This window comes from Gavia stellata, chromosome Z (assembly GCF_030936135.1).
Source record: "Gavia stellata isolate bGavSte3 chromosome Z, bGavSte3.hap2, whole genome shotgun sequence".
In the NCBI taxonomy this organism is placed as follows: Eukaryota; Metazoa; Chordata; class Aves; order Gaviiformes; family Gaviidae; genus Gavia; species Gavia stellata.
Window position 1 is genome coordinate 9,740,008 of NC_082637.1, and position 15,808 is coordinate 9,755,815.

A 15,808-nucleotide genomic window follows, 5' to 3' on the forward strand; every position below is an offset into this window, starting at 1 on the left:
GGTTATGTTTTTATTTTGAATATTTTAAAGCATCTTGCACACTGGGACAGACTTGAAAAGAAATTATACAGACAACTTGCCATTAATTGTACAAGTTACTATCTCCATAGCTGAAAATTGGCTGTGGGCTCACTTAGGAGCACTCCAAGCTACTGAAAACCATCCTCAGTAAAACCTGCTCTGACTGCTGCACCGTAGAGAACTGGAGATCCTGCATCTGAAGACTCTTCAGGTCCCACGCGCCGGCCCAGCTGCAAGCAGGCAAAGGGACAGACACATTTCTTCCCAACAGCTCCTCAACATACCCAGCAGGGAAGCGACAAATTCAACACTGCAATTTCATACCGGGACCATCCAAAGAGGCTGAGATAGACAACGCTTGCTGACTTTTGACAGTGAAAAAACTACAATGGCACATTTAGAAGAGAAGATGAAACAGGCATCCATTAGAAAATTTGGCTGTAGTTTGCAGTAGTCCCCAAGATAAGCGTTTTCCTTTTCACAGACAGCCAGACTATGACCAAAATTCCTATCAAAAAATCAAACTTTCTACTGTATTTGCTCATGGAATCTTTTTTTCCTTTTTCAAGGAGGGAAAAAATTAATCCCTACAGGAGATGACAAGATGCCTTTTAAAGTACATATCTCATTTCTGACTACAATTACCTTTCAATAGCCTGGCACAGCTGCACGCTCCTATTTGCTTTTTGTTTTTCATTAAGTCCTTCTCTATTATTTGTACCCATCCTATAGCATTTACGCCTGGCAGTGATGCACATTCCCTTGCCTATGATTCTTCCCACAGATAGTGCAGAATAAATTGCAATTAGATTTTCGTAATTGTAGATAATTAGCTCAAAACGAGCTGTTAATTATAAAAAACCTATGTTTTTCAGTTCTTGATTATATTATTTATTTTACTTCTAAACTCCAATACCTCACTTCAGCAAGTTTAGTATTTTAAAGGACTTTCACCATTTCCTTTAAAATACCAGGATATTATTAAGCTACATTTTGCTTATTTGAAGACTGAAATCAAGTTTCATGCTGTGAGGTTTGCTAGAAGAGCTCTCATGTATCAACTGGAAGTCAGAGTGGGCTGGTTTTCCATGAGGGTTCTGATAGCATTTGCTGTAACAAGAACCGTTTGGCAGGTCAATTCAAAAAACAAGGGATAAAAAAACCCAACACCCCCCACAAAAAAAAAAAAGAAAAAAAAAACAAAAATGAAAAAGGAGACTGTTAAAAAAAGGATGTATTCCTACCAGCTCTTTATCCTTTCTAAGCTCTAGCCACACACTTGCACACCCTCTCTCGATACTGAAGAAAACATCACTTACATATTCAAATGCATAAAAGAGACAAATGGACTTGTCTTCCGTAGCCTCTTTCAGCCTTACATTAGAGTAAATTATTTAGGGAGCATTCATCTGGTAACCTTTGCGAAACTGAAGATGGCATACAGGAAGAAAAACTTCCAAGTGTTTTGCTGCCAAACTTCGGAACCAGCTGGCATGGCAACTTGAGACTGCACGAGCACATATTAACTTTGAAAAATTATAGGAAATTAAACCAGGGGAATGAAGAGAGGGTGGGGAACCTTTTGAAAGCCGGAACTCTCATTTTGTTAACGGCACAGGTTTTCCTCATTTTCCCTGCTAGGCTATGTCGATTTTTGCAGGATTTGATAAACTGTTGCCAAGATGCCCTACAGATGTTCTAGGTTACGTTTTTCCTCCGAGGGGCTTAATGCTACTGCATCTTAAACATAGCATGACTCTATCTCTTTTGCTACAGTGATCACACTTTGATCACTTCAGTCTGTGCGAAAACGAAACAAAAAAGCATCAGAATACAACGAGGATATGCCAGTAACTCGCAGCAGCCAAACACCTGGTTAAGCAATGATGTATTCCAAGGAAACTAATAACTCCTGTTGTTCTGGAGAAAGAAGTCTTATCCCTTTTCAGCAGAGAGGAAATCTCGAAAAAATAAAATACAATCAGTATCACTTAGGGTTAAAAAAAAGTATTGGACCCCTAGTTTATAAGTAAATTAAAAGTTCTGCCAGTATTCTCACAATGGAGAGAAAAGCTTATTATTTTAAAGTCTTCTCTTGTCGCTAAAGAAGGGGCCATTCAAAGGACAGCTGCTCTTCTCGTCCACCAAACAGGGGATACTTTGGTCAAAAGAACATCTATAGTTAAAGCACTGAACAAGAAGCTGATACTTTATGAGAAAGGGAGAAAAACCCTGTCAAATCCACAGTTTTTATTTGTTGCTTTTCTAATAAGCCTGAATATTCTTCCAGTGGAAACAGGAAATGCAACAGGGTGGGACAGAAAGAAAACACAATAATGCATTGATTAAAGTTTTAAATAGCATGCAAAATTGAGATAAAGAGCTAAATATTGGCTTAACTCTACTTCCAGTTATTTCAGTGGTAGTTTGCTCTGATCACACTGAAGCAGAGGTGCAACACGACCTTGTTTAAAAAACAAGTAACTGTCACCAATTGTAAAAGAGCATTTCTAGCTGGGATTTAAAGAATAATGTATTGTTTACATCAGGTCCAAATCAAGACTAAAGAGATGTTCTGACCTTAACTGAAAAACTAACAAGCAGTACCTAGAATAAAGAACAAAAGCCAAGATTTTGTGACAACTCCATTTTGCGCTGGGCTAGGTTAGTGTCCTTAAGAGATGACACCCAAAACCTGAGATCTCTACAGGAAGTCAACCCCTAAACCTTGAGTAATAACGGATCAGCAAAACTATTGATTTGACTCAAAACTCAACAGCCAATGAATTTTACCTTTCCTGCAAAAAAAAGCTCTTGATCTGAAAGAAACACATGAACAAATACACTTGGCAGTCAACAGCACACTGTCAAGAAGATATACCGACACTGTGAAGTACTTAGAAGTGAAGAGAGAAGTTACCTTAGCCCCATGCTGTTGCCATTCATCATCAGAGCAAGTTCTCCAGGTGCCTCGTCAATGGGCACATCTTCTGAACCTGGTACATGGCCTCTAAACCTGAAAAAGCAGAGTTAGCTGGTTTTGCAGCTGGTCAAATCACCACACCAGAACTCTCCACAAAAGAAGTGAGCTGTGTGTCTACACAAAGGGCACTTCATCACGTTAAATGCAGAAGCTTTCACAACTGTTTTCACACTTTCAGATAAATTTTTGTATTGGAAGGCTGACTTATGTCCAGTGCTTTTGCTTCTAAGGGTTTCCGTTGGGAAGAAGATTTAACAAATTTCATTTACTGATTTCCAAGGACCTGCTCCCTTAAGAAAACGGTCACAGTATCCAATAACAAACATCCCTGTTGGGCTCAGATTAAAGCTCCAGCAGCAACAGAGCTCAAAGGCATCATGTGTAAAATGTACAATTCATCTGAGATGCTTGTGTCTCCTGAAACTACGAGCCAACAGATGATGCTCCGTTTTTAACAGAGTACCCCACCTTTTTCCTTCTCTCCAATGAAGACAGAAAAGTCAACAATAAAGGTACTTCTCCCTCTTCACTTGAATAGAATTCCTGTTTCCAGGACTCACCCATACCGGCGTACTCTGGTGTGGCATCAGGAGGAGTCACAAAACTGCACACACACCATTTTTGATAGCCGAGCAACTATTTCACATAGAGAGAAAGTGCAAACTGAAAATACTATGCTCATTTGAGGCTAAATAGGGAAATGTGGGATATTAAAATGCAATTATGATGCAGCCGGGCCAAAAAAAGGAACAATTCACACTTTTGCTAGAAGAGCAGAAGAGTTAATAGCCAATAATTACAAATTGTCAGACCTTTTACTTGTCATTCAATGACAATACTTTCAGCAGCTCAGAATGGACCTTAACCAGCACTCCACCCAAGCAGAAGGACAGACAAAAATAAACACTATCTGGAAATGGATTTTTGTTGCATTGGTTTTTTTAAACTGTCATGATGTTAAGAGATGAACTAGGTTAGAGCCTCCTGGCAATGAAGCAAAGGGTATTTGAGCCTAGCTAAACAATTTTTTATTGTTTGTAGGATATAAAATTACTCTGTTATCAAGTGCAAAACTGAATTACACACTTAGAACTGAAAGAGATGTGATGTCTAAGAGATTTCCCTGTAAATACCAAACATTTAATTCTATAGCAAGCATGCTATATTCTAATTGCTTTTCTTAGAGAGGATATGGCAAATGTGCTTTCACCTGCACCTTTGAAAAGAGATCACAAAAATACTGAGTCCACAGATTGATCATGTATGATTTTCTTTCCTAGAATTCTTTTAGGTAGCTAGAGCTCTGTAAACCATGAAGATTTTTTCAGAAAATGAATGGCTAAAATAGGCATAATGGCATTAACAAGCACATCATTATAGATATATATATATATATAAGGTCTGGTTTTTTCTGGTCTTATGATGCCTCAAATGCTGAAAAATATCCATTAGAAACAAAAACACCAAAAAACTCAGTCTGTATTTCCTTCATTTTCTACTTGTTTTTCATTAGAGGAATGCATGCATAGAATTAAGGTATTTGATGATTAAGAATCCATATGTTCCTACTTAATTCTCACCTGAAGTCATAATCCTTTGTTTGTGACCTCAGTAATTGCGATTGCCTTTAAGACAGGCATTTTTAAAGCCATATAAAGACGTTCTTTTCAAAGTAAGCCAAAATCCAAGACAACAAACAAAAGACCACCTAAATTACAGTATTCTCTTTTAAGAGTTTGAAAAGTAAGCAGGGGGCTGGGATTAAGAAGAGAAAGTGATATATTCCTCCACGGAGGTTATAATACATGAACGTAGAAGTGGGTCATGTAACGCAGACTCTCATGGGATGCTGTCAGCAGCTGCCATATTAAAACAGTATCAACATAAGCATCCTTGTGAAACCCTCCTATCGCTTCTTCTAAAAGACTGCTAGATTTTTTTCCCCGTTGCTTTCCCTTCCTAATGCTGAAATGCTAGTACTCAACGGAGTTACACCGGCTAATTCAACTTGCTTTAACCCGCTCCCTTTCACTGTTCCTCTCCACTCTACGATACCAATACACCAGTTTCTCCCTCTTTTCCAGATTCCCCATTTACGTTGTCAGGAAGGTATTATCTCACCTCTGCAACAAGCTCACAGGGCTTTCAAGCCACATTCCATACTTCTACGGTTATTGCCTTTCCCTTCTTCTAGTTTTTAAGCACGTCTTCTGCCTCAGTCTTGTCATTCTCCCTTCCATAAACATCACTGGAAAGAAAATGTCCTTGCTACACAGGGCTCCCTTCCTTTTCCGTAGATATATATGGAAAAAAATATATATAAAATGATCTCCATCTTTTCTGTAAAACACACTTCTTCCAGTCCCTACCTCGGAAGGTGCAATACTTCAAAACTGACCTCTCCAAGGAAAGAAGGGGGAACGCCACATCTACGCCATCCACGCTCACACTGCTCTCTTGCCAAATGTTTATATTCCTTGAAGCGCCCGCACTAAGATCAACCTCTCATTTTTTTCTACTGCTCCTCTTTTCCTACCTAGTCTTTTAGCACTGCTTTTCTTGTGCCTTTCCTTCTACCACATACTGTTTTCCTCTGCTGTTTTCCACAGCTGTCATGCTGTTTCCCAATAGCATATGCTAACATACCAAAAAGTCTCCTCTCCTCTAAATCACTGTTAGAGAGAATTTGTGCCACAGGTATTGTCTATCTTATCAGTTCCATTCTCCCACTTTAACTATTGCCCATGTCTTCATCACAAATTTTTGATTTTTTTTAAAAACTGTAAGTCTCAAAATCACCTGTTATAATCCATACGGGACTGGTGTAGTTGCTGTTGTTTTAGGAGCAGTTTTGCTTCTTGCTTAGCCAACAAATGCTGGAGTCGTTCCTTTTCAATTTCCAGCTCCATTTTCTGCAGAAGCAGCTTCTGCCTTCTTTCTTCATACAACCTCTTAGCCTGCTCTGTTTCTTTAGGCCCTGAGTCCACGCTGTCATTCAGCCCAGAAACTCGAGAGCACCTAGAATAATCACAGGTTTGATAAACCGGCCCAGAGTGTCTTCTCGGTACCTGGCTGACATGGTGGCCCTCTCGCACGCTCCCTGAACTCCCTACGTGCCTGCAGGCACAAGCCTGACTCACTTGCTGAGGGGACGTGCTCGGAAATTCATTTGCTTTCTGGTCCATCTCCTGAGCTGGTTTTATACGGTGAGGGCTCCTCTGCTTGGCTGGGGAAATCATATTGTTACACTTTCTGTGCAAGCCATTTTCCACCGGATATTCCTTCAGACACTCCTGATGGTTGTAATGGATTTCAGTCCCGTAATCGTGATTATTCCTGCAAGGCTGAGACAACGCAACACCGGCTGGGCTTCCAGCCTTCGATGCTCTGCTGTTCTTATAAAAAGAAGTTTGAAGTCCCCCAATACCCAAGTAGGAACCATCTAGCTCCAAAGCTGGTTGTTGGCATGAGCTCTTCTTACTGGATACCTGCAATAAGAGAAACAATTTCCTGTGAATTACCAAAATTTATCTTTGCTCATTAATTTCACTTGGTAAATGTGTTCTCTCAGAAATAAACTTGCTGCATCATGCTGATGGACATACAGCCAAACCCAAGAAAATGTTTATCAGAAGACAGACATGAATCTGCTATCAAATCTACATTTCATTCCATCTACACAAGTGTAATAAATGTAAAACTACTGCCTGCAGGACCCTCAGCAGAAAATGAGTCGCTTCAGAGTATCAAGTAGTTGTGAGCATCTAGGGTTACATAAAATCAACTTGAAGAGTGGCAAAAAACATTAACATTTAATGTTTGAAAATGTTTAATTTTGAATACCGAGCCAAAAAATCCATTCAGCCACTATAAATACTCTTTGATTGGCCATTACACAGCAGGAGATTTGATGTAAAACATTTCACCTTGCACTGAATGGGATATTACTTACCGCTGGAAATTTGATGAGAGTTTTTGAAATATCTTTACAGAAACACAGATAAAAACCAACTACTTTCTGTAAAAAATGGTTGTACATCAAAAGCTGTCATTTAAATACAAAACATGTTTAAAGTCAGCTATAAATGTAAGTGATTTTTCAATTAAGCTGGGCAAGTGATTATACTCTGATAAAACTCTGAAGAAAGAAAGTAACTGTAATTCATATTTGTCAACCCAGTGCAAGCAAATTCTAGTGGTTTTGTTATACTCGTGGATATTATGTAACAGACATCAAAATCCTACTTACATCCTGGAGTATCTTTGCACTATGGTTCATCTAGGCAGTTAAGCATTTGAGTTTTTATGCACATCAGAACAGCAGTGAATCAGGCACTCGCATTTCTTTTGCTAGACCTGTGCATTAATTTCAATAACGTAGTGAAATTATACTCCTCCAGCCTTTGGGACCTTTCAGAAGGATCTGATTTTTTTAATTACAGAAGCCAGGTTTGTTAAAAGATAACAAAACCGCTGCAGTGAAAGTGGTTTAGCAGGGAAATTTGGTATCCACTGATGGAAAGAGAAGCATTATTTGCACTCTGGCAATGCTTCCAATAGATAGGTATCGCCCACATAGAGTGGAAGACAGTCAGCAAGCCCCACAACACCAGAACTTAGGAATGCAAGCAAGCGTCCAGTGATGATTAGAAGAGAGATATAATCCAAATGTATGCAGTGTTTATATGTATAATTTAGATTCTTTTTTATAAATAAACAAAATACCAAATATATTCTGCTGCCCTTCAAGACAACCAATTACAAGTTTATTGTAGACTTCACAGAATGTAAATTAACGTGGATTAGCACCTGAATACTGATATTTTATTATTTCCAGTTTTGCAGACTCAAATATATCCTCTCTGTCATGTGATTGAAAGCCAAGGATGTCATGTTTTGCCCCAAAGGGCCCAGTGAGTTGGAGGCATTTGCATTAATGTCAGTGCTAAATGTCTGAGGAAAGTCTGGTGCTCGGACTGGGTGAAAAGTGCAGGACATTAAAATATTTTAAAGTCAGAGGGGCTGGCAGGGCAACTGAGCAGAAATGCAACATGCTGCCAAAAAGACGGAGTTTTGTTATTTATTATTTGTAGCGTGCCATCCTCGTCTGCAATATTTTCTAGACAAATAAAGGCTACAAAGCCCTTTTAATCTAAATTAGACAATACATAAAGGATGACCAGCAACAGAAATACTATAGAAAAGGGAAAGTAAGAGAATCCTGCGGTTATACGCTGCCTCTCGTTTCTCACCTCACCTGCTTCTGCTAGCGTAGCATTTAGGGGACCAACAGAAAGAGGCTTTCAGGGTGGCCACTTTCCCGGCCCCTTGGACCGCAGAAGGTGGCAGACCCGAAGGTATTCTTAGAGGATCCCATCAGAGCTGGCAGTTTGGGGTGGTGTACAGAAAGCATACACCTACCCTTCTGCAGCCCATAGACAGAAGTAAAAAGGAACCAAAAAAACCCACTCAAAAGATGAAATAACGAAGAATTTCTTTATTTTAGCAGTTTGGTTTATTGACTGAAGAGACAAGACAATGTTAAGAAATCTAAGCACACAAATGAAGTTGGTACAAAATAATCATCAGGATCAGGTTTAAGAATAAAGGCCCACATCGCAAATTAACTTCATGCCTGAGACTCTATTAAGAGTCCCTAAAGGCCCTAAAAGAGAAGTACCAGTTAGCATTTGTTGACCTTGGCCACCATTAAATCTGCCCTGATGGTCTCAGAAATGGCATTGACATTTAAAGACTTCATAGCAAGGCAGAGAAACTTTAATGTTATTTCACAGTTACAGTATGTTTGCAGGGGGGAAAATTCTCATTAATGTCATTGAATGCAAGTGGGTTTTTTTTTTTTTTATTCCTTTAGAAGAAGGAGGTCATGTTAGGCAGAAGACTGAGTTCCAACACACCTTTGACAGCTACTCAGTACTATGCAGGGTCTAACCCCAAAGAAAAATTAGCTATTGAGAGTCAGAAGCTAGTCAAGAACTTTTTTAGCAATTTGTGATTTTCTGTTAATGCTTTAATTGAAAACCACAGCTGGATGGTAGAGGCTGCAGGGAAAACGGACTGACATTTAAACTTATGAGGGATCAGAAGAGACCAGAGCATGCCATGACAGATCTGTAAGATGCAGGCGAGGTGAAGGGGAAAAGCAACAAAAATAAATTCCAAACACTGACCTACTACCATGAGTCTAAAGACACACAAGCATAAGGAATTGGGTAATTTTACAAGATGAGTTTAAGAAAGATATTGCCTACGGGACACATGGAAACCATGACGGACCAGCTGTGCTTTCCCCTCAGTGGAGCTCTTCCAGGCTTGCTGTACGGTATTTAAAGATACAACTTCCTTCAACTGAGGCTTAAACAAACTCAGACTGCTCCTTGCAACATACGGAGTTAGTAAGACTTGATCAGATGTGAAACTCCTGCGTGGAAACAAGGAGATACTAAAAAATAGTTCAAATAATCTTCAGAAGAGTTTAAAGAGGAAGAGATGTGGAGAGCTCTAGGAAATCTTTACTGCAATCCCAGTAATTTTTGTTCAGGGATTCAGAGCAGAGCTTAAACAAACATCCAGTCCTTAAAACTTCCTACAAACAGACAAACAGCACACCAGTTTTATGCACGCAGCATTATGATCTTTGCAAATTCTTCTTAAATGCAACTTGTGTGCTCTGCAGTGTTAATTCACAGCGCTGGCAGAGGAGACACAGTTACAGACTGACTCCAGCACACAGGGCTTTGTTCTGCAAGGGATGAACTAATAACTGCTCAGATGTTACAACCTCAACACAGGCGAGGTCCTGATGGATTTCACTGCTACCCCTGCATGTACAAAACACGTTTAAGGAACAGCACAAAAACCGAGAAATCTGTTATGGTGAACAGCAAAACTCCTATAGATGTTAACAGGGTCAGAGTTTAACCCATAGCACCTGGGTTTGTAGCTGAAATATATTTGAACTCACAAAAAGAGACAATGAATTAAATTGTTCTCAGTTGTATCTTGAGAACATTTCTCTAACCTGGATTTTCAGCTCTGGGGTTTTTTTGGTGGGGTAGAAAACAGAGGGAGGAACACGTAGGTTCAGACCTAGTCCATTGTGCTGATCTGAGCGTGGACCGCCCTGGAGGAAGCCAAGAAGAACAAACAGAAGCAGCAACCAGAGGAAAAATACCGACATTTAAAGATATTTAAAGATGAAGCAAAAATTTCTAAATGGACAAATGCGAGGTTACCATACCCAGGGACACCTTAAAGAGCACCAAGGGCACATATTAGTGACCTAGCTGACGCACTCACTAAGGTAGACAACCTACATCTGGAATTCAGTCACCGCTATGCATTGTTGATGTATGGGTCTCATCTGAATAAAGCTTGGCTCTGGGTTTGCAGCTCTATCAACAGTATAAGCACTTGCTCTTGTCAGTAGAATGAGGAGAATATATTATAAATAAGCTCCGATAGGATAACAGGGCAACAGAAATGCCGTTTTAAGAACAATTATTTCAAACGATAGGACTATTTGAAGTGCATTACTAGTGATTAAGGAGCTGTTCTTTCCAAGAGTCTGTAAGAATTTATCAAGGTAAAGATTTTAAAGTAAATTAGTAGGATCTACTGAAGTCTATCAATTTTTTTTCTTTAAATCATATAATCCTTTATTAAAATCTCTACCATAAGTAACCTCATATCAGTTGCTACAAAGTGCCCACATACCAGCTCAGTAACTGTCTCTGTCAGTACCTAAGATAAATACAGTAGATAACTCAGAAGGTAAGCTGACCATTTTTCAAGCAAGAAATAAAGCACCATTTTCTGCAGTAATTATGTATAGCTATGATTGCCATATTCCACTGAATAAAACAAGTCGTCTCAAATCAAAGAAAACTATGTGAATGACAGTCACAAGCCTCTATTTTTCCTGTAAAAATCTACTGAACTCAATATACTGCACAGGTGTAGCGAAAAAAATGAAAATCGTAAAATAGGATCACATCACAAAAAAGTGAATCTATAGCTGCTAGCTGACAGCAGAGGAACACCTCCTATGTTTGTGTTGCCTTCAATTTTTTTTCTCCTCTTTGTTAAGACGGTTTGAGCTGGGATGCCAGGTGCGCAAAAAACCTGCATTCAAAGTGGCATGCGAGCATTTGCCGGCACTCAGCTTTAAGTGTATATTTTGCATTCATAAACATGCCACCCTTCTTCTCCAGCTACACAAATATTGTAGATAATCTCTAACAAATGCTTCCATTTCAGATCAGCAAACTGGTTTTACGCTGGCTGATAAGGCAGTCATTAATAATACAGCGCTCCAAGAAAACTAAAGCGAAGCGCCTGTACCTTTGAGTCTTGGAAGTCACTGTGAGCAGAATGCCCATTAAGCCCAAACAGTACCTACATATGGCAATGCAATACCTGACCACTAAAATTAAGCAAACATGTTTGCTTTCCGAAACACAACCATATCGTTCCTGTTTGCACTATAGAAAAATGCCACTACACTAATCTCGACAGCACCAGGTCTAACTATTAACATTCAATGTGCTGCCAACATTATAAAAACGAAAAATCACAATCTTCTGACTTCAATTTTTTACTTCTGCCCTTTATTTTACTGAAGAATCAGTAGTTCAAGACCTAGATAAATATTTCAAAAACTATACTATTTGTGAGCAGAGCAGGTCACCACCATTTCCCAGTGCATTTGGAGTTCATGTGAAATAAGGGCAGAAGAGTGATGAGCTGCATTTTTAACATGGGCATACACCGAATAGTTGTCTAGCAGATAGAGAATGCGTAATGCAACATCTGCACGGTACGCCTTGCCAAAGCCCATCCCAAATAAATGTAGTGCATTCTCCCTAGTGCAATTAACTCTCGTACTCTGGCAGGTTTTGCTAGAAGATCATCAAGGTAGATTACCTTCCAGCATATGAACTAAATACTTACAGGTGTTATATCATCAGTTATTACTTACAAACTTCTGCATTTAACAAGACATCCAGGCAAATGAATGATCTAATTTATGAATTATTTATAAGAATTTCACAGCATGCTCCTGGCGTCATCCATGGCCTTTTCCAGGTCATATGACACCAATTAGAGCTGAATTTTAAATTATTCAATAACCTGAACTCTCTTGTCATTTAACATATAGATATCAATGCAGTAAACAAGTTAAGTCTAATGGGCCCTGGAGGTTTGCGTTCCTCCGCCCATCAGCAGCAGAGGCTGTATGCTACCACTGGAACAGAAAAATAATAGAATGCAGCAGTCAAAAACATTTGCAAGGTTTTAATAAGTTATTTTGGCTCCCTTAGGGATTTTAGTATAAGTTACAAGCACTGAATCTAAAACATATTAAAGTCCTTAGCTATGTGCTTTTAAAACAAAATTAGGACATAGCAAAAGAGCAAGTCTGACACTAACCCTAATTTAGGCCCTTAATTTGAAATGTAGTGGAAATTATGGAGTAAGCAAGATTTACTATGCACAACTCATTACCTTCAGGCTCTCCTCCAGTATAGCCAAAAATAGCCCCTCTCCCAACACATATACACCTGTCTGTAAAGATAAGGCTACACACAGGGAAATGGAAATGTTAATTTAACAGCTATCAGTTGACAGGTGTACCTCGCACTCCTTAGCAATTGGGTGGAGAAGGGACCTCCACCACTCTTCTATCCTAACAGCACTGGGGAGACCAGTGCTCTAGAAACCCATCTGGATTTGGGTATCGGCTTCAAGACGTACCACTTCAGAGGAGAGGTTTAAGGACCTTTGTGACACATTATAAAAAAAAGAGAGGGAATGTAACAGCCTCCAAAGCACAAATGCAATAAAAGGCATCTTAAAACCGTTGGTTTCCATGATGACCACAAGAAGAACAAGGAGATATCAACAGCAAAGGGACCTGAAATGAAAAGCACAATTAGCTATCTGATTCTGCCTCAGTGTAAAGTCTGCAAGAAACACACAGCAAGCATGCCACATCCCGGCTCCACATCGGTTGCCCTCCAACATCTCATGAACCTGTGAGCATGGCTTCACGACTGAAGGGAGGCATACAGCCCCCCTACCTAGCGCTGATATAGCCTAAGAAGTCCAAGACATAGGGTGGAAAACTTTTGCGACTGGGTGCAGCTCAGTACAAGCCCAAACTGTGCCTAGCACCGACTGACTTATTTTTATTGAATCTGTGCCTCAACTTTCTGAATGCTGCTGTAATAAACCCCAGACCCACTCCCGCAGACGGTCACTTGTAGACCTCTATCTTGGAGGACCCAGCAACCCCACTCGTCTGCACACACGTTTCCTTTGCACTCTCACTGCATTGCAAGGATTAAAAAGTTTCCTGAGCTCTATCCAACAGCAGGAGGAAAAGATGGAAAGGGAGATGTTCAGTTTATCCTTTTAACACTAGCAAGAAGTTCTCTAGCTACTGCTGTCAAGATGAATGCCAAAAAAACAATGATGTTGAGAAAACATCAAGCCATATAAGTAAAAACACACCTATCCAAAATCTCTAGACAGATTAGGAAGAATAAGGATTTAGATAAAAGAACGTAACATTAGATTTTCTGCCCCACAACCTTATCACAGAAAAGGGCTGCAAGAGAGCATTTTTTTTTTTTTAACTATTTAAGAAAAAGAGCAAAGAGGGGGAAAAAAACTGCCTAATCTCACAGCACACGTTTTAAGAACATACAAAAATAGCTGTAAGGGATTTTATTTTGGTTACCGGCCAGATTTAGTTTCATTCCTACGCTGGGCAGCATTTGATTATTTCACATTAAGGGTAGTAACATGTTGGATGATAAGAGAGAAGTTCATATTGGTTTTCATTAAAGAGTAATATCCACCATGTATCTGGTCCTTCAAGGTAACTTTTTCAAAGTTATTTTAAAAAGCAAACAGTTTTCTACTTGGAATCACAAGTTTAGCATATGAGGGGCTACACATGTTCCTGGCTACTGCTAGTCTCTTTAGAATTCAATCAACATTTGCTCCAAAGTCATGCTTTCACAGCTCCAGACACAAGACAAAAGGGCAAATATACTGTGACCCTTCTAAATAGCCCTGATTACTGTGATCAAACAGAAGCCAGATACTTATGTGGATAAGAACGTGTAGAGTTTGATGTGTGAAGATTACCGCAGGAGGAGACATTGAATCAGCGTTTGCCAACGTGTACCTCCCCATGACAGCCAATATCACCTTTCCCCTGTATTTACAGCAGGGCTAACTGTGGTACCCATCGGCCAGAGATTAATTTTAAGTAACAGTCACTGTTCACTCAGAAAGATTACCAGAAAGTTTTACTTCCTTCAGAAGGTGTCTCCTGTAGAGTCCCTGGGGTATGGACATAGGCTTTGAAATTCCTTTGCTGCACAAACAAAGAAAAAAAATGGATGACACCTAAGAATTAAAAGCATGTTCAGAAGTAGAGACAGTGTTTTGGGGAAAACCAACCAGAAAGCTATTTAAATAATACACAAAACCCACAAAAGCAAAAACAGAGAATCTTTAGACTTTAAAAGAGCGGAAAGGTGTGCCCAAGCGAGCGCATTCTGTTAGAGTGTCCTTGCACTAAGAGCCAGCCAACATTTAGATTCTGCTAATGATCCCATCTCTGGGAAATAATTCATAAAAAGTAAACAGTAATTTTCATGTGCCTGCCCTTTTGATCTTACATTTGTAGGGAGTATCCCGAGGCTAGCTGTGGGTGCCCCCGTGGCTCTGCCTGATTGACCTCTAATCTGCCCCTCAAGTAACGATCATGCCAAGGAATGACAACAAGAGTTGCATGTAAGCAGACATTTTCAATGCAATCCCATTAAAGACAGGCTGACTCACTTCATCTTGTCAAAGAAGTTGTTTCACCTAAGAAGAAATAAAAGCTTTTTAGAAGAACTCTTATTTCGTAATGACGCTGTTCTTCAGAACAAAGACTGGAACAAGACTAACACACCAAAATCTGACTGGGACACGGTTTTACATTAACTGGCCAAATGTTAGCGCAAGCCAGAACAACAGGCAGCCCCATGATCGTGTGTTAAATAGTCTCGGTAGCAGAAAATTAAGAAAATCCTCTAGAAGAATCAAGTCAGAACCATGGTACTTGACTTTTCCACATTTCAAAAAAGTATATATGCCATTTATTAGAGAGCAGTTATCTAAAGGCTTAGACACCGACTGCCGACAGTCTCGTCAGCTTTGAGATCGCGGCTTGCATGCTTTTACCCCACACTAATCCATAGTAAACACAAGACAGCATATATGAGGTAGCTTATGTCTCTGTCACTAGGAATGAAGCTAAGAGATAAAACAGCCAGTCCAGAGCAGTTGACATGCAGAAACTTGCTGTCATGCCAAGGTGACTAAATTGCCAGGAACAACTTCTTTAAATAAGGGAGTGAGGAATCTACAAATTAACCTGCTCCAGTACATAGAAACGGGAAAAGAGGGTATTTCTATTTTACAGCAAGACTGAGAAAACATGTATCCTCCCAACACACTGAAGTGTACAACACATCATATAGATGGATGAACTGGTAGACAGGTAGCACTGGAGTTGCTACCAAGGCGTTTGAAAGGCTGAGTCTTCTCTGAACAGTGGCAGAGCTCCATCATGGGCAGATACTACATATATATTATGCTTCCAGTTCCTGCTTCAGTCTTCCCACAGTTAGTTCATGGGGTTAATGAGACTGCTGTCAGATTCTCTTGCGTTAGCAAGCACTCCATTTCAGAAGTCCACATCTTGGCTTACGATTACAT

General features: G+C 39.7%; 1 protein-coding gene across 1 annotated transcript in view; it reads right to left on the bottom strand.

The window, feature by feature from the left end:
• Positions 1–15,808, bottom strand: part of KIAA1328 (KIAA1328 ortholog) — a 174,416-nt gene that overhangs the window by 51,781 nt on the left and 106,827 nt on the right. The window contains exons 7-8 of the mRNA XM_059834078.1: positions 5,804–6,492; positions 2,942–3,037 (exon numbers count right to left, since the gene is read on the bottom strand). Coding sequence (XP_059690061.1) covers positions 2,942–3,037; positions 5,804–6,492 — 785 coding nt within the window. The remainder of the gene's footprint in view (positions 1–2,941; positions 3,038–5,803; positions 6,493–15,808) is intronic.